The following is a 26,042-nucleotide window of genomic DNA, read 5'->3' on the forward strand; positions in this document are numbered from 1 at the left end:
TCATGAAATAGCTCGAGCGGTTCAAGCCTAGGACCCGCACTTCGAGGTTACCAAATGAAAAATAATTAGTAAGACTTGAGGCTAGAACTTACCTTTTCCCCGTCATGGTTTATTACCCATGACCCGAACAACCTTTCGCCACGGCAATGCTAAGCTCATCACGAACGAAATATCCAACGAGGTGACGGTCCGGATGCTCTCTCTGAACTCCTCGCTTCCCGGCTGGTACTTGGAGGGTAGTCGACGAAGTCGCCACAACGAACTTTCCCACCGGCGTTGAGGAATCTTTCCTCCACAGCAAACCCGCGTCTTGTGGTCAACGATTTTGTAGCTAGGTTTGACCATCATGGAGAACAGGTCACCAGCATACATGGCAGCGGTATCTACACGTCACGAGAAGAAATGATATTTAATTATATCCCGGGGTACGGGTATAACAGTTTAGGTAATCTGGCCTCATAGGCTAGGGCATGAACACACTTCTATTCATCAATCAGTTGCTAGTCCATAATTGGGATCATGCTAATTGGTCTTTAAACGGGCTACTTGGGCTCTAAACAGATAATTGTTAGTATGAATTGGCTTAAATGGACTAATCAATATCTAAATGGTTGGCTAAAGATTGGTTATCGGTGTCGGCTAAGTGCCCATCAGACTACAACCAAACACAATTTTTTATTCTTCTCCAAAATGTTTACTAATTGGTTAGTCCAATGTCGGTTTTCAATCAGTGTAGACTAGCATTTGACACCCCTAGTACAAGGGGTGGGGTATATATATATATATATATATATATATATAGGGAGTTCCATACGCATCAGCGTGAGGGGAACCATGTGGACCCAATTTAGTTTCCGATTCATACAATATTCCTACACCACCGTGCTAATCCAAGTATCCAACTTTCACTAGACACTAGACATCACAACCACATAAAAGGCCATGATCATTTATGGTTTCGTGGGCTTGTTGCCAATGCCCATAGTATGGCGATCAAAGAGCTTGTGTTTGTTATTTTGACTCCCGACTGGACATTGAGATGGCTTGGATTAAGAGGGAGAGGCTGAGGGAAGGTGCAATAGAGGATTATTGAGGAAAGTCAAAATCTGTTGAACCCACTTTGCAAGCCTCGTTTTCCATTACTTTCTCATCTCCGACTCTCCCTCCTTCTACATTCAAATTAGGCATCAACTTCCGTAGTTGGCGCACTTCTCATTTTGTTTCCAAGATGGGCATTTCAGACACCCAAGACCACCATGGGTAGTCGACACACCTCTACTGCCGAGGTAACTCTACAACAAGCTATCCGCTTTGTCGAGGACACCAACACCCTCAATATATGTTTCCTTGAGCTTCAAAATCAAGCTTTTGGTGACCATGTAGATGTGTAACTTGTCCATTGTAGAGATGTGGTTCAATTTAGGGGTGCAAGTTTGCTGTTGTGAGCTTGAGCCCGACGAGACCTATGTTGGGCTTTTCAGCTCATAGACTGGGCCAAGGCTGAGATTTCTACAAGTCGGGTCGGACCAAGCCTGAGTTGAAGCCTTGAGGTAAGCTTGGCCCAACCCGACTCTCTCTCTCTATATATATATAACTGTATATGAATATGGGGTGATGTTCTATGCCTAGGAATGCACGGGGCGTAGGCTGCTTCTAGACACATGGGGCAAGACGAGGCGGTCATCTCGCCCACCCCTTGTGTCTGGGCGCATCTTGCGCCCCCAATGCATAAAACTTTTTTCCCCTATGAATATATATAAAGGGAAAAGGTTCTCTGAGCTGTTGGAGCGGAATATGTTAGCACCTCTATGTGTATCTCTCTCATCACATGAAATGACCTTGCCCTCTGATGTACGATACTATTTTGTTGCACCTTGTTTATGCCCTCCCCTATGTCGCTTGTTCAGAGAACCCTCTCCCATATACAAATATAAGTGAAGTATTCTTTGTCCGGGAGTGCGGCTCCTATGCCTGTGCAAGGGCCAATAGGAGCACACACAAAAACATCAACATGGGAGGCAAGATGGTCATTTAGCTTCCCCATGTGTCTAGACGCATAGGGGAGCACATTAACAAAATTTTACTTCATTGAAGCGTGTTATACTAGAAGGGCAACAAAGTAAGGTTACAATTATTTTTCACCAATATATTACATGGCAAAACAAACCCTTGCACCTATACACAGGAGCACGCAAAATTAATACTCCACCCCTGTGAAAGGAATCTCATCCATGTTAATGTCCCTATACGCACTCTCATTGGTAATGGTTGATGAAGCAACTATCTCTTGCACATATATTTATATTTTTATATTTCATGTATCAATATACATAATTACATTAGGGTTGCAAATGTCAATCAGGACCAACTTGGCCCAACATAGTCAATTGAGGCTTGGCTAGAGTGTTGGACTGAAATATACCAGCTGGACCTTGGGCTGGGTTGGACCTAGTATGAGTTAAAGGGACTTGGGGTTTTAAACAAGCCAGCCCAGTGGCCTGGTTGCAGCCCTAGATCAGTTATAATACACTATCTCTCTCGTCTTGGGTTCAATTCTACTAGTTCACATCTCCCCTTCTCCCATAGAATAGGATAAAGCAGAATCGATAAAAAAAATAAAATTATAGACATCGATCGGATTAGGCACTCCGAATCAATTGGGCTAGGATGGTCCGCTCCACAAGTGGGACTGGAGAACCGGTAGGAATAAGAATGGGATGATATATTCACCAAAAAAAAAAAAAACAAAGAATGGAATGATACCAATTTCGATTCGAATCGACCGATTCATCCGATCCAATTCCAATTCCTAAAACCAATAGCTGGGACTTGGGGTGCATGGACTTGAATCCGACCCATTGATAATGTGGGGCTGGCATGCAGAGGTATATTGTTGTTTTGGGGCAACAACCTACGTTGTGTGTTTTATTTAAGTATTGAACTATCCATGGAAAAACAACTTGGTAGTCAAGTAATTGGCTGGACCGGTTTGGTTCATAAACTTCTGTAAAAAAAAAAAAAACAAGAATGGAATGATACCAATTTTGATTCGAATCGACCGATTCATCCAATCCAATTCCAATTCCTAAAACCAAGAGCTGGGACTTGGGGTGCAGGGACTTGAATCCGACCCATTGATAATGTGGGGCTGGCATGCAGAGGTATATTGTTTTTTTGGGGCAACAACCTATGTTGTGTGTTTTATTGAAGTATTGAACTATCCATGGAAAAACAACTTGGTAGTCAAGTAATTGGCTGGACCGGTTTGGTTCATAAACTTCTGGAAAAAAAGAAGAAAAAAGAATGGAATGATACCAATTTCGATTCGAATCGACCGATTCATCCGATCCAATTCCAATTTCTAAAATCAAGAGCTGGGACTTGGGGTGCATGGACTTGAATCCGACCCATTGATAATGTGGGGCTGGCATGCAGAGGTATATTGTTTTTTTGGGACAACAGCCTACGTTGTGTGTTTTATTGAAATATTGGACTATCCATGGAAAAACAACTTGGTAGTCATGTAATTGGTTGGACCGGTTTGGTTCATAAACTTTTGTAAAAAATAAAAAAAAAACCCTGTAGATTTTGCGTGTTGCAAGGGCATCTCAAAAGCAAATGTATTTATTTGATTTTTTTTTTAATATGGTTTTTTCATGCATATAATTCTATTTTTATCTCTCTCCTCGTTGTTCCGTGCTTTTCTTCATCTCTTCCCCTATAAACATGTTATTCCTTAGTTCTTCATCTTAGTTAGAATGCCTCCGTCTCTCGGATCGACAATCAAAACCCTAAATTCGTTGGAGAGTATATATATTCTTCTAATATACCAGTCTTTTTTCTTACTCACTACTACGAGGATCCGATCGGAGAAAGGAAGAAAGCCGTGCTTCAATTTTTTTTTGTCGACTATCGGTTTCCAATTCTAAACGATTATTCGCAGAGAAGGATCTTTTTTCTGCCTTGCCTCCGCTTTTAGCAATGCTATCCTCTGGTTAATTCAAGATGAAGTTAAAGAGGAGAAGAGTTTTGGAAGTGGTATGGTATTTCTAATTTTTTTTTTCATTGCCTCTTTGATTTCACCATATGAAAGCACTTTTAAATTGCAGTTAAACATTGTTAGAGTTTATGTTTTTTTTTATTTTATTTGATTGACATCCTGGTTAATTTGTTTTTTGGGTCGCATGAAATTTAGAGCTTTAATTGTTTTGGAATAAGTGGGTTTTCCTATATCATGTGGAGTTCAAGTAGTGGTTTTAGGAATTGGAGTTGAGGTTTTGTTTAATTTCCCTCCAAGAATTTTACAGTATTCGATGGTATTTTTGAAAGCTCTTCGTATTATACGATTAGATATAGTTAAGTTATAGGCTCACTGACGGTTTGGTGGATGCTTGTGTATTGTTTGAGGTTACCACATCTAAATTTATACAATTATGTCACTCAAGGAAATAAATTAATGCACTATCTGTTTAATAACTTGTTCTCTAAACATGAAGTTAATAGTTCATTGGTGTTCTAGAGGAATTCTGTTGATTCATATATGTTTAATAAAGGATATTAGAATAGCTCAAGACTGCAGCTTGTGTATTTTGTTGTTGTCATTGGCCTTGTTGAATTTTCATTTATGATTTTCTTCTTCTTTAGTCCTTGGTTGCTAATCCTCGTGTCCCAAGAAGATTTTACAAAGAAACTGATTTTGCTGAGGACCTGCTTGTTCATTTGGACACCAGAGACTTTTATCTGATTCCCAACAGGAAACGTGTTTTTGAATTGCCATTGCAAAATGGTTGGAGTTTTCTTCAAATTTAAGATATCTTTAGTCCTTGCTCAATTGGGGAAATACCCTCATGGAATCTGTAATGAGGTCCCCCCCCCCTCTTTGAATCCAGAATTTATGAAGAGTTTGTGCGTTCTTGAAAGTGAGTTGGTAATCCTAGTAAGCTATTGTCTTAGTGGATGATACACCACAAATTTGTGATCCCTTAACTTCTTAGTAGTTTATATGTACTCTGTGAGCACTGATTGATTATATGTGCTCAGGGAGAATTGCAACTTTAATTATGGGATCATTAAATTGGTATAGGTTGTGTCCTTGAGTAACATGTGAACTGGGTAATTTGAGTTAGAAACTGATCTCTCATCTCATCCCCATAAAAAAAATTAAATAAAATAAAAATTTAGAAAAACAAAAGAAGAGCAGTGTTGTGAAACTGGGTTAGTTGGTGTAGTGAAATAGCGTGAAAACCGAGGTTGATGGATCCTGAAGTTATTTTTTGTATTACCATCGTTTAGAGATTTATGCAGTTCAATGATTTTTTGTTGGAAATTAGGGAACCTGTCATGAACCATATAAATTTAAGGGAAAAAGAACTCTGTCTAGGAGTGTGGCCTATGCCAGCACTCCTATGAGTCTCTCTCTCCTCCCCATATGAAAAGACACTTCTGCCCCCTTGTTTTGAGGAGGAGAGAGATAGGCACATGGGAGTGCTGGTGTAGGACACACTCCCGGATAGAAAACTACTTCCCTAAATTTAAATATAAAAAATCAGCATTATAGAGATGAAGAATTGAAGATTGTTACAGCTAACAGTTCATATGAGAGTAGTACTTCACAGCAAGTTCATTGAGCCCTCTCATCTTGATGGACATTACAAGTTTAAGGATTGCAAGCTTGTCCGGTACTTGTGCCTTGGGCCTTGGGGATGGCTGCAAATTCTGTTTTGTGGTTCCAACTTGTTTAAAGCTATGACAATATAACAAAATCCAAGCACCATTATAAAAGCTTTCACTTTAGGCATTTGGATGGTTGTTACAACATTATGCATCCAGCTTCCCTTATCCAATGCTTGAAACTGGATGTGACAGTGATTACCGCAGAATCCCATAACATCTAATCTAATACCTACTAACTATATTTTTTTATTATTTTAATAATATTTTGTTGCTTCTGTCCTGTCCTTGTAATTTAAAAAAAAAAATAATATTAGTTATTATAATACTATTTCTATTACTAATGTTTATATATATGCATTTGCGGTGCTATAATCTGTATGTTGTTAGGTTTGTTGTATTCTTTATAATACATACATACAGTTAGGGCTTAGGGGTGTCAAGTGTCAACAGGTCGGGTCCATTTATGATAAAGCTTAAATTTTAATCAAACAAATCAAAATGGCAGACTTGAGTCAGATAACAGAATCATAGTAATGGATAATTTAATATGAAAGGGGCACTGTCTTCCTAGTGTGTGACCTTTATGTCTTGCTGCTATTCTGCTGTTTCGCCATGGAAGTATGGGTGGATATTATGATGACTGTTATATTGACAGGCAGAATCCTAGGATTGTCTGTTCTTGGTTTCTTTACCTTTAGCTATTTGAATCGCTTTTCTGATGCAAGATAGGAATCACGCAAACCCTAGAGCTGTTGGTAATTTCCCAATACGTTAAGTCAAAGACAATCACTTCAGACGAATACCCGAAGCCTACAATAGGTCAATAGTACAATGGAACTAAAAAGTAATATACAAGGATTAAGTTTTAACAAGACTACCTTTCTGAAATTAAAAGAAGCAGTAGACCAATTCAGCCTCTTCTAACAAAATTTATCATAATATAATGGTCTAATAGATATAATTAGCTGTCAAACCACCAAATATGACATCATCAACTATCCTAATTTACCGGGGTTGATTACAGCTCCAAAATCTAGAATTTTCCAGACCCATTAATATCGTATTTTTAAATCCTTAATTGAGAATGTATACTAGACAATATCTGATATAACAATAGCACTTCCAATCTAGACTTCAGTTATATACTAGATATTATGTGACATATGTGCAGCTCTTCTGATCTACTAATGATATCCCAAAATCAAACTTGGGGAAAACCTGGGTGTACCATTCAGTGGAATCCACCAATGTGGTCCGATGATGTGATAATGTTAGTGACCTAATTTCAATTTCCAAAAAGTAATAAAGGGATACTTATATGCGCTAGGAAAACCTGACTTCACTAGAAGTCTTCTCCAACACTTTGCATATAACCAGCAAACCCTTGGTAAAAAGTTAATCATGTGAGCAAGGACTAATGGAAAAGTTCGTGGCTATTAGCAATGGGATATGAAGGGAAAAGTTCGTGGCTATCCAACAAATCCAAAACTGCTTAAATCTGATTTATATTGAAGGAGTAAAGCACCGATCAAGCTTAATTTGGTGTGCGCGAATGCTGTCAAAATCGCTCTGATTGAAAATATTTTTTTGGACATCAAAACAAATGAATACTTTACCGCACTTTTGGTTTTTAGCAATGTTTTACCATATTAAGGTTTATTAAATTTTTAGATTTGAGAAAAACTCCAGCATTGGAAAGTTGAATATTGCATCTATCGCTGAAAATCCAATTTTTGTTCTTGAACTGGGGGGGTTGACTTTTTTTTTTCCCCTTTGGAATTTGATTTTTTAACTATTTTATTGAATTCAAATAGGGGGTATTTGCTTATTTATGAATAATATCTTAAGTAAATGAATTATTAGGTATAAATAAGTGTTTGTCCTGTGTCTGTCCTAGTTTTTGGCATAAGTATCTGTCCTAGTTTCCCACTAAGTGAAACTCTTATTTGGACTTTGTTTTTGCAAGCCATTGTGTTTAAATGGCCTAAAATAGGCTGAGTACCAAGTTTTAGACCCAAACTAGGTCTAAAACCCATCGAAACCAGGTTTCGAGTTGAAAAAAAAAAATGCACCTACTCGACCGAGATCCCGAGTATCTCGAGTCAACTCGGTTTTTCTCAGGGTCGAGTTGGGGTTGAGTTCCGAGTTTTAGTTCCATGATTTGTAGGCTGTAGCGTACGATACGTCTCTTAAATCACCCTTTTGATACGTTACCCGATACCGATACTTTAAACCGTGACCAAAACCACGGGTAGAGCCAACCATACTAATTCAATTTTATATTTAATTTGAGTTTCAACTATTGCTCACATTGGACCCCTTTATACTTTTGTTAAATCCATAGTTCTTGGTCTCGCCGAGATCTCGGTAAAAACTCGGTATTTCAAGCTACCAAGTCGAAACCAGCCAGGAAACAAGAAAAGAATATAGTCTCGACCAAAATTTTGGTATCTCGTCAAAATTTTGATCGAGATTTCGTATCGGGTCACGTTATATTAATACCAAGGCGTTGAACTTGTAGGTAAAACATTTGGAGGAGATTTGCTGCCCAACAACATTTGGAAGAGATTTGTGTGGAATATGCCATGTCAGTAATTCAGTATACACACACCTACCCACCCATATATATATATATATAGTACACTGACAACCTAGGGCCCTCAGCCAAAGTATGATTTTAAAAAAATTAAGGGTAACACTGTTTATAGGGCCTAACAAAACAACATCATCTCAACAAAGATCTCGGTTTCTTGCCATGACAACTCGGTTTTTGGGCTGGCCGAAACCATGCTCGAGACCGCGACCTCGAACCTTGGTTAAATCTTACTTGGCTAGCTAGAGACTAGAGTGAAGATATAATAGAAGTGTTATGAAGCTCCTGCCGAGGTCCCTTTTTGTTTTACTAAGAAAAATGCCACTCACAATAAACAACAACTACTCAGCCTTATCCCAACCAAATGGGGTTGGCTACATGGATCCTTTCAAAACAAAGTAGAGAATCAGCTACATGGTGTCGGTAACGTGGATCCTTGCCCTCCAATAGGCTCTATCTGAGGTCATACTTGGCACAAGACCCATACTATGCATGTCATTCTTTACAACCTCACCTATGGTCATTTTAGGCCTGCCCCTAGCTCTTTTAGCTCTTTTGATTGGCATCAGATCACTCCTCCTTACTGGGCCGTCCCCAGGCCTCTGTTGCACATGGCCAAACCACCTTAGTGACATTCTTGGAGCTTGTCGCTGATCGGGGCAACACCCACTCAACATGAAGTAATACCAAATTAAATGTTATCTTTCAAAATGCCACAATTGCCATGTAAAGTGATAAGAGTTATTATATAAGTTAGATTTATTAATCAAAGCCACCCTAGGAGTGATTTTTTAAAAGATCAATATAATTACTCAAAATCCAAAAGTAACTTATTTTTTGGTGGTTCATGTGTGATGGCTGGAAACTTCTTCTGGGGCACTTTTGATCCTCAAAATTGTTCTAGTATTGCTGCAGCATTATTTCCACTCAGTTCACACTTTTACTATATACTAATTTATTTACCTTTAAAGATTTCATTTTTTCCAATATGTGTACTAATATTTTTATTTGATTCCAGCCTCCAAAAATCCGATCCTTTATCAACAGTGTTACTGCTGTTCCACTTGAGAACGTCGAAGAGCCCTTGAAAGGCTTCGTTTGGGAGTATGACAAGGTGTGTTTTCTTAATTTTTAGTTGTTAGAGTTGTTGAAGCTAAATGCAGTTTCATTGATTCTTTTTCAAATTTTCTTGGTGCAGGGGGATTTTCATCACTGGGTTGATCTTTTCAATCATTTTGACTCATTCTTTGAGAAGTACATAAAATCAAGGAAAGATCTACAGTTAGAGGATAACTTTTTGGCTGCTGATCCTCCCTTTCCAAAGGAAGCTGTTCTGCAAATTCTTCGTGTCATTCGAATTATTTTGGAGAACTGTACAAACAAGCACTTCTACAGCTCATATGAAGTATGTTTCCTTTTCTCAAGGAATACCTTGTTTTTTTCAATTATGCCATATGAATTATTTTTCCTTTTTGTGTTCCATTTTTTTTTGGTCTTTGCAAGGATCCATGTAGCTGGCCCCATTTAGTTGGGATAAGGCTGAGTTGTTGTTGTTGAAGTATGTTTCCTTTTCTCAAGGAATACCTTATTTTTGTCAATTATGATAGATGACGGGAATTTCTACTGGGGTTTAATTTGGTCATTTCCTACCAACTTGCATCTGGCATTTGGTTACTAAATAGGACAAATCAATTAGTTTTGCCTATCTGCTGTTTATTAATTTTTACCACTATTTATCTTGTTTTTTTTATTCTAATTTTGCTGTACTTGTGGCAATGCAGCAGCATCTTTCATCTCTTCTTGGTTCCACTGATCCGGATGTCGTTGAGGCTAGCCTGCAGACTTTGGCTGCATTCTTGAAGAAAACAATTGGGAAGTGCTCCATACGAGATGCGTCTCTGAGTTCAAAGTTATTTGCTTTTTCGCAAGGTTGGGGAGGCAAGGAAGAAGGCCTTGGATTAATTTCGTGCTCTGTAGAGAATGCTTGTGACTCAGTTGCATATGAGTTAGGTTGCATCCTCCATTTTGAATTTTATGCAGTTAATGATTCGTCGGAGGAGTCTACAACTTCTGAACAATCGACCCAAGGTCTGCAAGTTATTCATTTGCCTGACATTAACACTCATCAAGAGAGTGATCTTAAGCTCCTGAATAAGTTAGTGAGAGAGTACAATGTACCTCCTAGTTTAAGGTTTTCACTTTTGACGCGATTGCGATTTGCAAGGGCTTTTGGTTCTTTAGCCTCTAGGCAGCAGTATATATGCATTCGCTTGTATGCCTTTGTAGTTCTCGTTCAAGCTAGCAATGATGCTGATGACTTGACTGCTTTTTTCAACAACGAACCTGAGTTCATCAATGAACTGGTAACATTATTAAGTTTTGAAGATGCAGTTCCTGAAAAGATCCGGATTCTGGGTATTCTATCATTGGTTGCTCTTTGCCAAGACCGGTCCCGTCAACCAAGTGTACTGACAGCTGTGACATCTGGTGGGCATCGTGGAATCCTACCCAGTCTTATGCAGAAGGCCATTGATTCTATTACCAGTGACTCCTCAAAATGGTCTGTTGTTTTCGCTGAGGCTCTTTTATCACTTGTCACTGTTTTGGTCTCATCTTCTTCAGGTTGTTCTGCTCTGCGGGAAGCAGGATTTATACCTACTCTTCTTCCTCTTCTTAAAGATACCGATCCCCAGCATCTGCATTTGGTCAGCACCGCGGTTCATGTTCTTGAAGCTTTTATGGACTACAGTAACCCAGCTGCTGCATTGTTCCGAGACCTGGGTGGTTTAGATGATACTATTGCACGCCTGAAAGTGGAAGTGTCATATGTGGAAAAGGGTTCAAAGAAACATGGTGAAGACTCTCAATGTGGTAAGAAAGGCAAAGAAGTCGTCTTAAGTACTTCCAATGATGTAGATAATATGCAGCCCCTCTACTCTGAAGCTTTAGTTGCTTATCATCGGCGATTGTTGATGAAAGCTTTACTCCGTGCTATATCTCTTGGAACATATGCCCCTGGAAGCACAGCTCGCATTTATGGTTCAGAGGAAAGTTTATTACCACACTGTTTATGCATTATTTTCAGAAGAGCAAAGGATTTTGGTGGTGGTGTGTTTTCACTTGCAGCAACTGTGATGAGCGATCTCATTCACAAAGATCCTACATGTTTTCCCATGTTAGAGGCAGCTGATCTGCCTTCTGCCTTTTTGGATGCTATAATGGGGGGCATTCTTTGCTCTGCTGAAGCAGTGACTTGCATTCCACAGTGCTTGGACGCCTTGTGCCTAAACAATAATGGCCTCCAGGCTGTGAAGGATCGTAATGCATTGAGGTGCTTTGTCAAAATATTTACTTCCAAAACATATTTGCGCGCACTTACTGGTGACACTCCAGGATCCTTGTCTACTGGACTGGATGAACTAATGCGCCACGCTTCCTCATTGCGTGGGCCTGGAGTAGAGATGCTGATTGAGATTTTGAATGCTATAGTGAAGATTGGATCTGGAGTGGTAGCTCCTGCATCCACCGATACTATTTGTTCTTCCACGCCTGTTCCTATGGAAACTGATGCGGAAGAGAAGAACTTGATGTCATCAGATGATGGAGAGTCATCCAAGATGGAATGTGCTGAGAGTACAACTGAGCCTTCTTCTGATGGTTCATTCGTGAATGTTGAATCTTTTCTTCCTGAATGCATAAGCAATGCTGCTCGCCTTCTCGAAACAATTCTTCAAAATGCTGACACAAGCCGAATATTTATTGAGAAGAAGGGTATTGAAGCTGTTCTGCAGCTATTTACTTTGCCGTTGATGCCTCTTTCGGTATCTGTTGGGCAGAGTATATCTGTTGCTTTTAAGAATTTCTCACCTCAGCAATCTGCTGCTCTGGCTCGGGCTGTATGCACGTTCCTGAGGGATCATCTGAAGTTAACTGATGAACTATTAACATCTGTAGGAGGGACTCAGCTTGCAGAGCTGGAATCTACAAAACAAACAAAGGTTTTGAGATGCCTTTCCAGTCTGGAAGGTATTCTGTCTCTTTCCAATTTTTTGTTGAAGGGGACTACTACTATGGTATCTGAATTGGGTGCGACAGATGCTGATGTCTTGAAGGATCTTGGAAAGGCTTACAGGGAAATACTGTGGCATATTTCTTTGTGTAGTGACACCAAGGTGGATGAGAAACGGGATGCTGATCAAGAAAGTGGTCCTGCGGATGTTGCATTATCTAATGCTGCAGGAAGGGAGAGTGATGATGATGCAAACCTCGTTCCACCTGTGAGATACATGAATCCTGTCTCTGTAAGCAATGGTTCTCAGTCCCACTGGACTGGGGAACAGGAGTTTCTGTCAATGGTTCGAAGTGGGGACGGTGTACATCGTCATAGTAGGCAGGGGTTGTCACGGTTGCGGGGTGGAAGGTCCAGTCGACAGTTGGAGATTGCAAACATTGATTCAGAAGGTTCTGGAAATGTATCTGAGACTTCCTCTGCCCAAGATGTTAAAAGGAAAAGTCCTGATGTTGTTGTCATGGAAAATCTGAATAAGCTTGCATTTGCTATGCGCTCTTTCTATGCAACTCTAGTTAAGGGCTTTACATCTCCAAACCGTCGTAGAGCAGACTCTGGTTCACTGAATTCTGCTTCTAAGAGCCTTGCAACTGCACTGGCTAAAATTTTCCATGAGGCTCTCAGTTTCCCTGGGCATTCTACATCTGCTGGTCTTGAAACTTCGTTATCGGTGAAGTGCCGGTATCTAGGAAAGGTTGTGGATGACATGGCTGCACTAACATTTGATAGCAGAAGACGTGCATGCAATAATGCCTTGGTAAATAACTTTTATGTAAATGGAACCTTCAAGGAGCTTCTGACAACATTTGAGGCTACAAGCCAGTTGCTCTGGACGCTTCCTTATTCTATACCTCCATCTGGTATTGATCAAGAAAAGGCAGTTGAAGGGAGCAAGTTGTCTCACAGTACATGGTTGCTTGATACATTACAGAATTACTGTAGAATGCTTGAGTATTTTGTTAATTCTACTTTTCTCTTGTCTCCGACTTCTGCATCTCAATCTCAGCTACTTGTTCAGCCTGTTGCAGCAGGACTGTCAATTGGGTTATTCCCTGTTCCGAGAGACCCAGAAGTGTTCGTACGTATGTTACAATCTCAGGTTCTGGATGTGATACTTCCTGTATGGAACCATCCAATGTTTCCTAATTGCAGTCCAGCTTCTATCTCGTCAATGGTCTCGCTTGTTACTCATATATATTCTGGTGTTGGAGATGTAAAACGGGGTCGGAATGGTGTTGGAGGAAGCACAAGCCAACGCTTCATGGGTCCCCCGCCAGATGAAGCTACTATTGCTACTATAGTTGAGATGGGTTTTAGTAGAGCAAGAGCAGAGGAAGCACTGAGACGGGTAGAAACAAATAGTGTTGAGATGGCTATGGAGTGGTTGTTTAGTCATGCTGACGATCCTGTGCAGGAAGATGATGAGCTGGCTAGGGCACTTGCTTTGTCATTGGGCAATTCATCAGAAACAACAAAAGAGGATAGCACTGATAAGTCACGAGACATATTGGCAGAAGATAAAGGAGCAGAACCACCTCCTATTGATGATGTTCTTGCTGCATCTATGAGGTTGTTCCAAAGCACCGATTCAGTGGCCTTCCCTTTGACAGATTTGCTTGTGACTCTTTGCCATCGGAACAAAGGAGAAGATCGTCCGAAGGTGGTGTCTTATCTTATTCAGCAGTTGAAGCTTTGTCCATCAGATTTTTCTAGGGACACCAACGCATTGTGTACAATATCGCATATTCTGGCCCTGCTTCTTTCTGAAGATGGCAGTGCACGAGAAATTGCTGCAAAAAATGGTCTTGTCTCCACTGCAATAGATATATTGACAAATATCAAGGTGAAAAATGAATCAGGAGAAGTGGTTCTTGCCCCAAAATGTCTGAGTGCTTTGCTTCTTATCATAGACAACATGTTACAGTCCAAACCCAGAGTTTCTTCTCAAAGTGCTGAGGGAATTGTTTCAGAATCTTTAGTCGATTCATCTGAAGAGAATGCTTCCTCATTGCTGCCTACAGATAAAAAATGTGCTTCAGATACCAATGAAAAACAATCTGGCAATGCGTTTGAGAAGATCCTTGGGAAATCTGCTGGTTATATTACTTGTGACGAGTGTCGCAGGGCTCTAGCACTTTCTTGTGAGTTTATAAAGCAACATGTTCCTGCGCTGGTAATGCAGGCTGTTCTACAGTTATGTGCTCGTTTGACAAAAACACATGCTATGGCTTTGCAATTCCTTGAGAATGGAGGATTGGCTGCACTTTTTAGTCTTCCAAGAAGTTGTTTCTTTCCTGGGTATGACAGTGTGGCATCTGCTATTATTAGGCATCTCCTTGAAGATCCACAGACCTTACAAACAGCTATGGAGTTGGAGATACGACAAACACTGACTGGCGTCCTCAGCCGGCATGCTGGTCGTCTTTCACCTAGGACATTTTTGACATCCATGGCACCCGTTATATCCAGAGATCCTGTGATCTTTATGAAAGCAGCAGCTGCTGTTTGTCAGTTGGAATCTTCTGGAGGGAGGACTAACATTATCTTATCAAAGGAAAAAGAAAAGGAGAAGGACAAAATGAAAGCATCTGGTGTGGAGGTTGGGTCTTCCCATGAATGTGTTCGGCTTCCTGAAAATAAGCTCCATGATGGACCGGTTAAATGTTCTAAAGGACACAAAAGGATTCCTGCAAATCTTACTCAAGTAATTGACCAGCTTCTAGAAATAATAATGAGTTACCCATTGCCAAAGAAACAGGATGAGTGTACGAGCTTTCTATCTCCTATGGAGGTAGATGAACCTGCTACCAAGGAGAAGAAGGGAAAGTCAAAGGTTGATGACACAAAGAAAATGGAATCTGATAACCTCTCAGAGAGATCAGCCATGCTAGCTCAGGTTACTTTTGTGCTCAAGTTGATGAGTGATATTCTTCTAATGTATGTTCATGCTGTTGGTGTTATTCTGAGAAGAGATATGGAGACATGTCAACTCCGTGGATCCAGTCAAGTAGATGGACCTGGACATGGTGGGATACTTTATCATATTTTGCATTGGCTTCTACCTCTATCGTCAGACAAAAAAACAGAAGCAACTGAAGAATGGAGAGATAAGCTGTCTGAAAAGGCTTCATGGTTTTTGGTAGTGCTATGTGGTCGTTCTGGTGAAGGGCGCAGACGAGTGATTGGTGAAATAGTGAGAGCATTTTCGTCATTCTCAACCTCTGGAAGCAATTCTTCCAAAAACTTTTTATTGCCAAATGGAAAGGTCTTAGCTTTTGCTGACTTGGTTAATTCCATTTTGTCAAAAAATTCATCATCCAGCAACTTGCCTGGTCCCGGTTGCTCACCAGACATAGCAAAAACCATGATAGATGGAGAAATGGTCCAATCTCTTACTGGTATTCTTCAGATAATTGACTTGGATCATCCTCATGCTCCAAAAGTCGTAAATCTAATAGTCAAGGCTTTGGAGAGCTTAACAAGGGCTGCTAATGCTAGCGAGCAAGCATACAAATCAGATGGGGCCAACAAGAAGAGGTCTACAGGAACAAATGGAAGAACAGAAGATCAGACAAATACTTTTTCTTCCAGAGAAGCTGTGGAAAATGACCAGAACCGGAGCAGTCAACAGGAAGCCAGAGATACCACGCAGACTGAACAGCAGCAGCAGCAGGGAACTTCTCATAGTGCAGGGGATCATGATGGGAATCTAAACCAGACAGTGGAGCATGATATGGGAATAGAAGTGGAGGCTACAACCGCTAACCCACCTATGGGGCACGAGTTGGAGTTTCCACAAGAAGAGATGGTAGAAGGTGGTGTTTTACGCACTACAGATGGGGTTGAAATGACTTTCCGAGTTGAGCATAGAGCAGATGATGATATGGGTGATGAAGATGATGAAGACATGGGGGATAATGGTGAGGATGATGATGAGGACGATGATGAAGATGATGATGAAGATGAGGATCTAGTGGAAGAGGGTGCTGCCTTGATGTCTCTTGCTGATACAGAGGAGGACCATGATGATAATGGCCTAGGAGATGATTACAATGATGATATCATGGATGAAGAAGATGATGATTTTCATGAGAATCGTGTTATAGAAGTGAGATGGAGGGAAGGCCTGGATGGTTTAGATCATTTGCAGGTTCTTGGGCGACCCGGAGCTGCAAGTGGGCTGATTGATGTTGCATCCGAGCCTTTCCAAGGGGTTAATGTTGATGACATTTTTGGTCTTCGTCGGTCCTCAGGTGCTGAGCGCCGCCGTCAAAATAATAACAGGACTTTACTTGAGCGATCTGGTCTAGATGGAAGTGGTTTCCAACATCCACTTCTCCTAAGGCCATCCCAGTCGGGGGATCCGGCTTCCTTGTGGTCTTTGAGTGGAAACTCATCAAGAGATTTAGAAGCTCTGTCAGCTGGAAGTTTTGATGTGGCCCATTTCTATATGTTTGATGCTCCTGTTCTTCCATCTGAACATGGATCAGCTTCTCTCTTTGGTGATCGCTTGGTAGGTGCAGCACCTCCACCTCTGATTGATTTTTCGCTGGGTATGGATCCCTTACATCTGGCAGGGCGAAGAGGACTAGGTGATTGTCGTTGGACTGATGATGGTCAGCCACAGGCTGGTGGTCAAGCTGCTGCCATTGCACAGGCAGTGGAGGAACTGTTCATTTCTCAGTTGCGTAGTGTGTCTCCTGCAAACAGTCCTCCAGCTCAAAGGCAGTCCGATAACTCAGAGCCACAGGACAAACAACAATCTGATGTCCCAATAAATGTTGGTGGTCAACCACCAGTAGTAGGTGACAATGCCACCAGCCAACAGAATGAAGCTCAGTGTCACGAAATTGGGGGAGAATCAGCACATCATCAAGAGAATCCTGTGGATGAAAGTGATTTGCGTCTTCCTGAAACATTTAATGGACTAGCCAATGCAGATTCTACCGCGCATGAATCGGATGAGGGTCTACTAGCACAGGAATCTATGTCAAGACAACCAATTATGTCTCCAAATGGTAATGGAAGTATGGAAATTGGTGATGTTGGTGCTACTGCTGAGCAGTCGGAGGCAATCCCTGAGCTTGTTACACCAGCCACTGACTTACATGATGATCCTCAGACTCAGAGTCAAGATGGAGTTTCGCTGCATGCAAATTCCCGGGATGCAGAACTTCAAAATGCATGTTGTGATGGGCTTCCAAGAACAGATAGCCAGTCCAGTAACCATGTCGTGGTGGATTCTGGTTCAGAATTGCCTGATGTAGGTGATGGTCATACTTCTCCGGTTCATGTGAATGCTGATGTTGATATGGATGGTGCAGACACTGCAGACACCGAAGGAAATCAAACCGAGTATCACTTGCCTATTTCTGATAATGGTGCCGATGATGCATCAGCTATGCGAAGCCCTGTAATTGCACAAGATGCTAATCATGCAGATCAAACCAGTATTAATGATGAGGATTCTAGTGCAAACACTATTGATCCAACCTTCTTGGATGCACTACCTGAAGATCTACGGGCTGAAGTTTTAGCTTCCCAACAAGCCCAGTCTGTTCAGGCTCCTACTTTTTTACCTCCATCTGCAGAAGATATTGACCCCGAGTTTTTAGCTGCCCTCCCTCCAGATATCCAAGCAGAAGTTTTAGCACAACAACGAGCACAAAGGGTACAATCTCAGCAAGCTGAAGGACAACCAGTTGACATGGACAATGCCTCTATAATTGCTACCTTCCCTGCGGATTTGCGTGAGGAGGTGAGTATCTATTCCTATCTCTTGTTAGTTAGTTATTAAATTGTATTGAAATGCTCCTTTGCTTCTATCCAGGTTCTTTTAACCTCTTCTGAAGCAGTTTTGTCTGCACTCCCTTCTCCATTACTTGCTGAAGCTCAAATGCTTAGAGACAGAGCTATGAGTCATTATCAGGCTCGTAGTCTTTTTGGAAGCAGCCACAGGCTTAATGGTAGGAGGAATAGCCTTGCATTTGATAGGCAGACAGTTATGGATAGGGGAGTTGGAGTTTCAATAGGTCGGAGGGCAGTTTCTGCCATTGCAGACAGCTTGAAGGTGAAGGAAGTTGAAGGTGCACCTCTTTTGGATGCCAATGCTTTGAAAGCATTGATTCGGCTCCTACGGTTAGCACAGGTAATGGTTTAGTCCACTGAAAATCAGTGAATCAAGGTGTTTCACTTTAAGTTTGGAAATCTTTGGTAATTTTTGTTAGTAAAATGTCTTCATATGGTTAAAAGTATTTTTGAATTTGAAAAGATGAGATTTATGGATTGGGAAAATGAAGGAAAAGGTGGGACACTTGGAGATCATGGTGGATGGCAAACCATGAAAGATGGATGTTGAAATAATTGACATGAAATAGTGAAGCGTAGTTACCGGTATAATTTGAAACATTACCGGCAGACAGATTAGTCGGGTGCCAGCCAGAATAGTTGGATCATATGGATGCGTTTGAAGTAGTGTATGTTCTAATGAAATAATTCTAAATACATGGACGATGCTTAGCGTAAAAAAATTAGTTTCTGTTTATTAGATTGAATGTGTTTTGTAACATGTGGAATCTAGACGTTTAATGAGTACAACTTGCTTTGGACAGAGCTAATGTCATCACTGACCAGATTAAGATTATTATATTTACTTCCTCATTAAATTATTTCTTTGATAGATCATTTTTTTTCCGGTAAATTGTATTGTAACATTGTTGTCCTCACTCCTACCTTTTTCTTCTTTCCTTTGCATGTGAAGCCCCTTGGTAAAGGTCTTCTGCAAAGGCTCTTGTTGAACCTATGTGCGCATAGTGTTACACGTGCAGTTCTACTTCGTCTTCTGCTTGATATGATCAAACCTGAGGCTGAAGGTTTTGATAGGGGATCAACACTAGCTATTTCTCAGAGGCTGTATGGTTGTCAATGGAATGTTGTTTATGGTCGACCACAGCTATCGGATGGTATTACTTTTGACTGATGTGATCATTAATTACTTTGAACTCTTTTATTTCTAAGCATAGATTTTTAATTTTGGATTTTGTTGATCTTATGTAGGTCTTCCACCACTTGTATCGCGTCGACTTCTTGAGATTCTGACATATCTGGCAACCAATCATTCTGCTGTAGCAAATATCCTTTTCTATTTTGATCCTTCATTGATCCCTGAATCTCCAAGTCACGATTCAGAAGCCAAGAAGGAGAAAGGTAAACAGAAAATTTGTGAAGCAATGGATTCATCAAACCAACTGGAAACCTCTAAGGAAGGGAATATACCTCTAATATTGTTCCTGAAGCTCTTAAATCAACCTCTGTTCTTACGCAGTAGTGCACATCTTGAGCAGGTACTAATAAGGTCCTGAAAGACTTCAGTTTTCCCATTTCCCATTTCCATTCTCTTGGTAATTGGTTACGAAATATTTTATGCAGGTCATGAGCCTACTTCAAGTAGTTGTTTATACTGCAGCATCGAAGGTCGAGTGTCAGCCTCATACTGGACAGGTTACGGCATATTCACAGAATGTACCTGTTGATGGAGCCTCAGGTGATATAGAGAAAAATCCACCACTATCTGAACCTGATCCCAATCAACAATTGGATAAAAGTGCCAGTGCTGAGGTTTCCACTTCTGATGAAAAGAAAACTTTCAGTCCATATGATGTCTTCTTGCAGCTCCCAGAGTCTGACTTGGGTAATCTGTGTAGCCTTCTTTCTCACGAGGGGTAATTTTCGTATACTGATCCTTAGTTCTGGATGTTGTATTTGCTTAATGAGTTTGCTTCTGGGTTTTATGAGTTCAATTTGTTTATAAATCGATTCCTCTCTCCTCTCTCTCTCTCTCTCTCTCTCTCTCTCTCTCACACACACACACACACACACACAGTCCCACACAACCCCCTGTGCACATTCAGTGCATCTCTATTTATGGTAGATTATCATTATGACTACTTTGTTACAATTTACTAGGCTCTCAGACAAAGTCTATTTGCTTGCGGCCGAAGTACTGAAGAAGTTGGCCTTTGTAGCTGCACCACACCGGAAAATCTTTACTTCAGAGTTAGCAGGTTTAGCTCATGGTTTGAGTAGTTCGGCGGTTGGTGAACTTGTTACCCTGAGGAGTACACAGATGCTGGGGTTGAGTGCTGGCTCAATGGCCGGTGCTGCAATCCTACGTGTGCTTCAAGCACTTAGCACTCTCACTTCCCCTGTCATTGATGCTAATAAGGGTCAAGATGATGATGATGATGAATGGGAGGAACAAAGCATCATGTGGAAGTTAAATGTTGCACTTGAACCGTTGTGGCAAGAATTGAGCGACTGTATTAGCACAACAGAAACAAAACTAGGCCAGAGCTCCTCCTCTTCTCCAATGCCAAATACAAACGTTGCAGATCATGTTGGAGGCGCCTCCTCCTCTCTTTCCCCTTCTCTTCCTCCTGGAACTCAGAGACTTTTGCCATTTATTGAGGCTTTTTTCTTTTTATGTGAGAAGCTACAAGCAAATCAGTCTATCATGCAGCAAGATAATTTCAATGTTACTGCAAGAGAAGTGAAAGAATCTGCTGGAAGTTCCTCAGCGGTGTCCACTAAATGTGGTGTGGCTGCTCAGAGACGACCTGATGGTGCCATCACCTTCACAAGGTTCACTGAGAAGCACCGCCGCCTGTTGAATGCTTTCATTAGACAGAATCCTGGGTTGCTGGAGAAATCACTATCGTTGATGTTGAAAACACCGAGGTTGATTGACTTTGATAACAAGAGAGCATATTTCCGCTCAAGAATCAGGCAACAGCATGAGCAACACCCTTCTGCCCCTCTGCGCATAAGTGTTCGCCGGGCTTATGTCCTAGAGGACTCCTATAATCAATTGCGAATGCGTCCAAGTCAAGAGCTCAAGGGACGATTGACTGTTCAATTTCAAGGTGAAGAAGGGATTGATGCTGGTGGTCTGACAAGAGAATGGTATCAGTTGCTTTCGAGGGTCATATTTGATAAAGGAGCTTTGCTTTTCACAACTGTGGGAAACAATTCAACATTTCAACCAAACCCCAATTCTGTGTACCAAACTGAACATCTTTCCTACTTCAAATTTGTGGGCCGTGTGGTATTTTCCATCAACCTGTTTACATTTTAATATCCTTCAACTTTGTTGTGGTTGATCATTCTGATGTGGGACTTTTATCTGGCCTTTCTACAGGTGGCTAAGGCACTTTTTGATGGTCAACTTTTAGATGTTTACTTCACTCGCTCCTTCTACAAGCACATTCTTGGTGTCAAGGTGACTTATCATGATATAGAAGCAGTTGATCCTGATTACTATAAGAACTTGAAATGGATGTTGGAGGTAAGTGAAATCGGTAATGTAAAATCTATTTTTTGTTTGGTAGTGTTTACATCATGGTTTTAGGAATCAGGAGCGGATCGGCCGAATCTGGCTAATTTTAGGGCTTTCTGACCGCTTCCAGCTGTGGATCGGAATCAAAATCGGAATTGGAATTGGTGGAGGCCGATCTCATTGCTGATTCTGCTTCCTTGAACCATGGTTTACGTGGGAAATGCTAACTTTTTTTTTTGTTTCTGTTAAATCAGAATGATGTGACTGATATACCTGACCTGACATTTAGCATGGATGCTGACGAGGAGAAGCACATACTTTATGAAAAGACTGAGGTATGAAGATTGCCAAAGTTTACAGTATACCAGCAATTTCTCTTTTCAGGCTTTTCAAACTTCTATGCTGTTCTGAATTTTGATGCCCATAAGTACATAACTGCATCTCACCATCTATTGAGCTAATATGCATTTGTGCTACATATATTTCCAATTTTATGTTTACTCTCTTCAATTCTCATTGCATTGGTCATACTTTTGGAAAGGTCACCGATTATGAGCTTATTCCTGGAGGAAGAAATATCAGAGTTACAGAAGAAACAAAGCATGAGTATGTAGACCTTGTGGCCGACCACATTCTGACAAATGCCATCCGTCCTCAAATTAACTCCTTCCTAGATGGTTTTAATGAATTGGTTCCTCGAGATCTTATTGCAATTTTTAATGATAAAGAACTTGAGCTTCTGATCAGTGGACTTCCAGAAATCGACTGTGAGTTTACTTACCATAACACGTTACATGTAACTATCAGCATTCTCAGATTTTTAACATTTTTTCTTTGCCCGTACAGTGGATGATTTGAAGGCCAATACCGAGTATACTGGATATACAGCGGCTTCTAGTATTGTACAGTGGTTTTGGGAGGTTGTCAAAGCCTTTAACAAGGAGGATATGGCCAGGTTGTTGCAGTTTGTCACTGGAACATCAAAGGTATTTACTGTGTCAATCGATCTATTTGCATGTCGTCATAAATTGACAGACTTATAATTCAAAAAGCTACACCTTGGCCTCTGTTTTTTAGGTTTTTTTATTACCCAAAACTTTCAGGAAATAAAGACCTGTGAATGGGAAAGAACACCACCCGGTCGCGCAGCGCATGCCGCCCCTGCACCCTGACACTGGGGCACGCGAAATGACCGCCACACAATCCTGGAGCCACGGAAATTACCAGGGTTGCAGCGGTCATTTTGAGTGCCCCTGTGTCAGGGCGCAGGGGTGGCGTGCGCTGCGCAACCGTGGGGCATTCTTTCTCCCTGTCGTTATTTATGTACAAAGTGATTTATTGAGCTCCCTATGTCCTTTGGGATGCCTGTGGTGATGAGAAAGGTGCGTTAAATGTTTTGTTAATCTTGACATGCCTTCCATCACTCATTGGTTTCTCCCTTGGAGTTGTAGAATCTGGTGCATCATTCCTCCTGAGGAGCTCAAACTTGGTGTATGGCTCAGTGGCGCTCGCCTATGTGAATGCACCTTTGTAGTCATCATCTTGATTTGCGTCTGTATTAGATTTAGGGACTCAAGTCCTGCTTTATCATTTGACTGTAGCTTGCGTTTTACTTCTTAGACCCTTTCCCCTTATTATTTGGCTTTCTCAATCTCCTTGCTTTCATCATGCATCTGGCCGTCCTCACCTTAGTTGTCATTATTCTGTTGTTCCTCAACTTAGTTGTCATTATTCTGTTGTATGACTTCTTGGTATCTGTGTGCAACACGCCAGCTGCTTATTATTTTGATCTGTGGTAGGGGATGTTGGAAAGGTTCTGCATATTTTGATCCATTAGCTTGCTCAAAAATCTTGGAATGTAATCAAATTAATGCCATCAATGCTATTGAAATAAAACTCAAAGAACTGTTTGTTCGATGGAATCAGGTTCCCTTGGAGGGTTTTAAAGCACTGCAAGGCATCTCTGGTCCTCAACGGTTTCAGATCCACAAAGCATATGGTGCTCCAGAGAGGCTACCTTCGGCTCATACCTGGTTAGTGTTTTAAATAACTTTGCAAGTGTGATGCAGTTGTCAAGTGGTTACTATTTTTCTGGTTGCAACTTGGTTCCTAATAGACATGCTTCCGTTAATGGTTCTGTCTCTCTCAGCTTCAATCAGCTAGACCTCCCGGAATATTCCTCCAAGGAGCAGCTTCAGGAACGCCTGCTGCTTGCGATCCATGAAGCGAGTGAAGGTTTTGGCTTTGGTTGATGTAAGTTTCTCTATGATCACTTTCTCCAACATGATATTACTGCGACAACACCAGCAGCCTCTCTTTATGTTGTCATGTACAGGTTAGCTGCACATCTCTCGTGTGATTTTCTTCTTTATCAATCAACTTGCTTCCTATACCAATTTTTTGGGTTGCTGTTTCCATCTATCTGGTCTAGTGTCCTGTATCAAGTGTTTGAGATTTCGCTTCCTTTCTGCTATCTCTGCTATTCAAACTAATAGAACAAAACTTCGGATGAGTAAATAGAGATACCGGGTTGTCTCTTATTAACTTCATGACAAATTACTGCTCCTGTGATTTGGAGTAGAATTTCTAGTAAAGTAATATAATTGTAATAATTTTAATTCCTTTATCAATTGCATGAAATTTCCCAAATGTAAGCTCACTTCTGACTGCTAATGATGGTGTCTGCAGATAGAGAGCAACTGATTTGAGGCAAAAGAAATGGATAATCATTTAATGAGTAGCTGAATCTCGGAAAAGAGATATTTTTGAAATCTTCTTGATACAAGCTTCTGCACTTTATAGAGCTGATTTGAAGATTTTGCTTTTGACTGGATGCAGCACTGGCATCAGTGTGGATAACTGCAACATTTTGCTTATCGCCATGTCAAGTTATTTGGGAAAGTTTGTAGTGATTGACATAAATCTGCCTCTTTTTTTTTTTTTTTCTTCTGTAACTCAGTTCTTTTTGTTCTTTTACCTTTTTAGTCCCATAGGGCCAATTTGCTTCTGGTTGCCTTCTACCCTGCCCATGTGGTTTCCTTTTCCAGGTTACCCTTTGCTTTTTTGAGGTTGGTAACTAGGATTGTTAATATGGGGCACCTAGTGAGATGAATAATTTGGCAGATCTATATGTTTTGTCTATTTTATTTTTTGGGAAGTTGTATAGATGTATTTCTCCCTTAAAAATTAATTCAGTTTTTTTTTTCTATATGGAACACAAATTGTGTTTCTAGATTCATCCCTCTTGTCTTTCTTTCTCTCTCTGTGTTTGTGTGCAAAAGATTTCTCAGGCAATTACTGTGCGTCATCAGAATTTGTTCTAACTGGGAAAAAAAGATAATGGAATGGAGACCATAACATGGAATCAGGTTAGCTGGGGAAGACCAATGGCCATATCTGGCAACAGTGTGCTACATAATTAGCAGAATTTCTAACATGAGAAGAGGAAATGGAACTGAAAAAGGCAGGAAGATTCCTTAGTATCATCAAGGAAGGAGAGGAGCTGCGGTTGGTTCGGTTGAGGCGATTCAACAAGGAGATGGCTAAATCCCTAGTTTTGAGGTGAGTTATTTCACTCATGCTACAGAGACATTTTGATGGCTGGATTTCTGAACATGATAACCTTTTGAATTTATGAAGGGGATGAGAGCGAATATGGGCTAGGATTATCAAACATCCATTTTTTTCCGTCCTCTTTTTTTGGATACTATGGAAATGGAAATATCAAACATCGAAAGACAATTTAAAGTACGGGAAAAAGGAGCCTGTCTGGTAGCGTGGCTCCTGCGCTTAGACACAGGCCCCGTGAAATGACCGCCTCACACCCCATGAAAGGTGGAAAGTACGCCCTCACAGGGGATGAGGGGCCATGCATAAAGTATGTTATTGTTCCTTTGCCACTTCCACAGTTGTCCCTTGATTTCTTATTCTTTTTGCTTTGATGTATTTAACTAATAAGGGAAAAGGATCTCTGAGCCTAAGGCATACACTGCACCCCCTCACATTGCATTATTTTACTGTTTTTGAAGTAAAGAGAAATTATAATTTTAAAAAAGAATGTGAGTGTGTACATACCTTGCTTGCTCAGAAAATCCTCTCCCTAGGGAAAAAGTGTTCAGCCTCTTGGGATAGGGTACATTGGCACTTGTGTGTCTATCTTTCGCTTCCTCACATGAAATGTTCTTGTTGTTCACCAATGAAAGATACCATTTTACCATATCTTATAGGTGGGCTTCTCTATGCCATTTGCTTCAAGAACTGAGCCATGTGTGTCAAATTACAAATCCATACTTGATCATATTTATCGCATGCGATGGGATACCCCCCCATGTATTCTCTCATAGGTTTATCCATCTTTTTGATAGTTTCAAATT

The 26,042-nt window shown here is 40.8% G+C and overlaps 1 protein-coding gene across 2 annotated transcripts; it reads left to right on the top strand.

The window, feature by feature from the left end:
* The first annotated feature begins 3,917 nt into the window (after positions 1-3,917).
* Positions 3,918-24,874, top strand: LOC122641797 (E3 ubiquitin-protein ligase UPL1-like). 2 transcript variants are annotated; one of them, XM_043835097.1, is made up of 16 exons: positions 3,918-4,038; positions 9,285-9,380; positions 9,465-9,671; positions 10,048-18,093; positions 18,166-18,483; positions 19,096-19,297; positions 19,392-19,678; positions 19,764-20,056; positions 20,301-21,438; positions 21,532-21,678; positions 21,924-22,004; positions 22,211-22,436; positions 22,516-22,655; positions 23,596-23,702; positions 23,819-24,004; positions 24,358-24,874. In XM_043835097.1, the coding sequence occupies exons 1-15, from the start codon at positions 4,006-4,008 to the stop codon at positions 23,919-23,921; spliced, it is 11,424 nt and encodes a 3,807-aa protein (XP_043691032.1). In that variant the 5' UTR covers positions 3,918-4,005; the 3' UTR covers positions 23,922-24,004; positions 24,358-24,874. The 2 variants fall into 2 exon arrangements, with proteins under 2 accessions (XP_043691032.1, XP_043691033.1); XM_043835098.1 differs by having other exon boundaries at positions 3,924-4,038; positions 10,051-18,093.
* Positions 24,875-26,042: the final 1,168 nt, after the last annotated feature.

Source organism: Telopea speciosissima, chromosome 10, assembly GCF_018873765.1.
Source record: "Telopea speciosissima isolate NSW1024214 ecotype Mountain lineage chromosome 10, Tspe_v1, whole genome shotgun sequence".
Taxonomy (NCBI): domain Eukaryota; kingdom Viridiplantae; phylum Streptophyta; class Magnoliopsida; order Proteales; family Proteaceae; genus Telopea; species Telopea speciosissima.

Excerpts from the sequence above, each read along its gene's own strand:
- LOC122641797 (XM_043835097.1), top strand. The coding sequence starts at position 4,006 with ATGAAGTTAAAGAGGAGAAGAGTTTTGGAAGTG. Across the intron at positions 21,679-21,923 it reads ACTTGAAATGGATGTTGGAG|AATGATGTGACTGATATACC; the intron begins GTAAGTGAAATC and ends CTGTTAAATCAG. Across the intron at positions 22,005-22,210 it reads TACTTTATGAAAAGACTGAG|GTCACCGATTATGAGCTTAT; the intron begins GTATGAAGATTG and ends ACTTTTGGAAAG.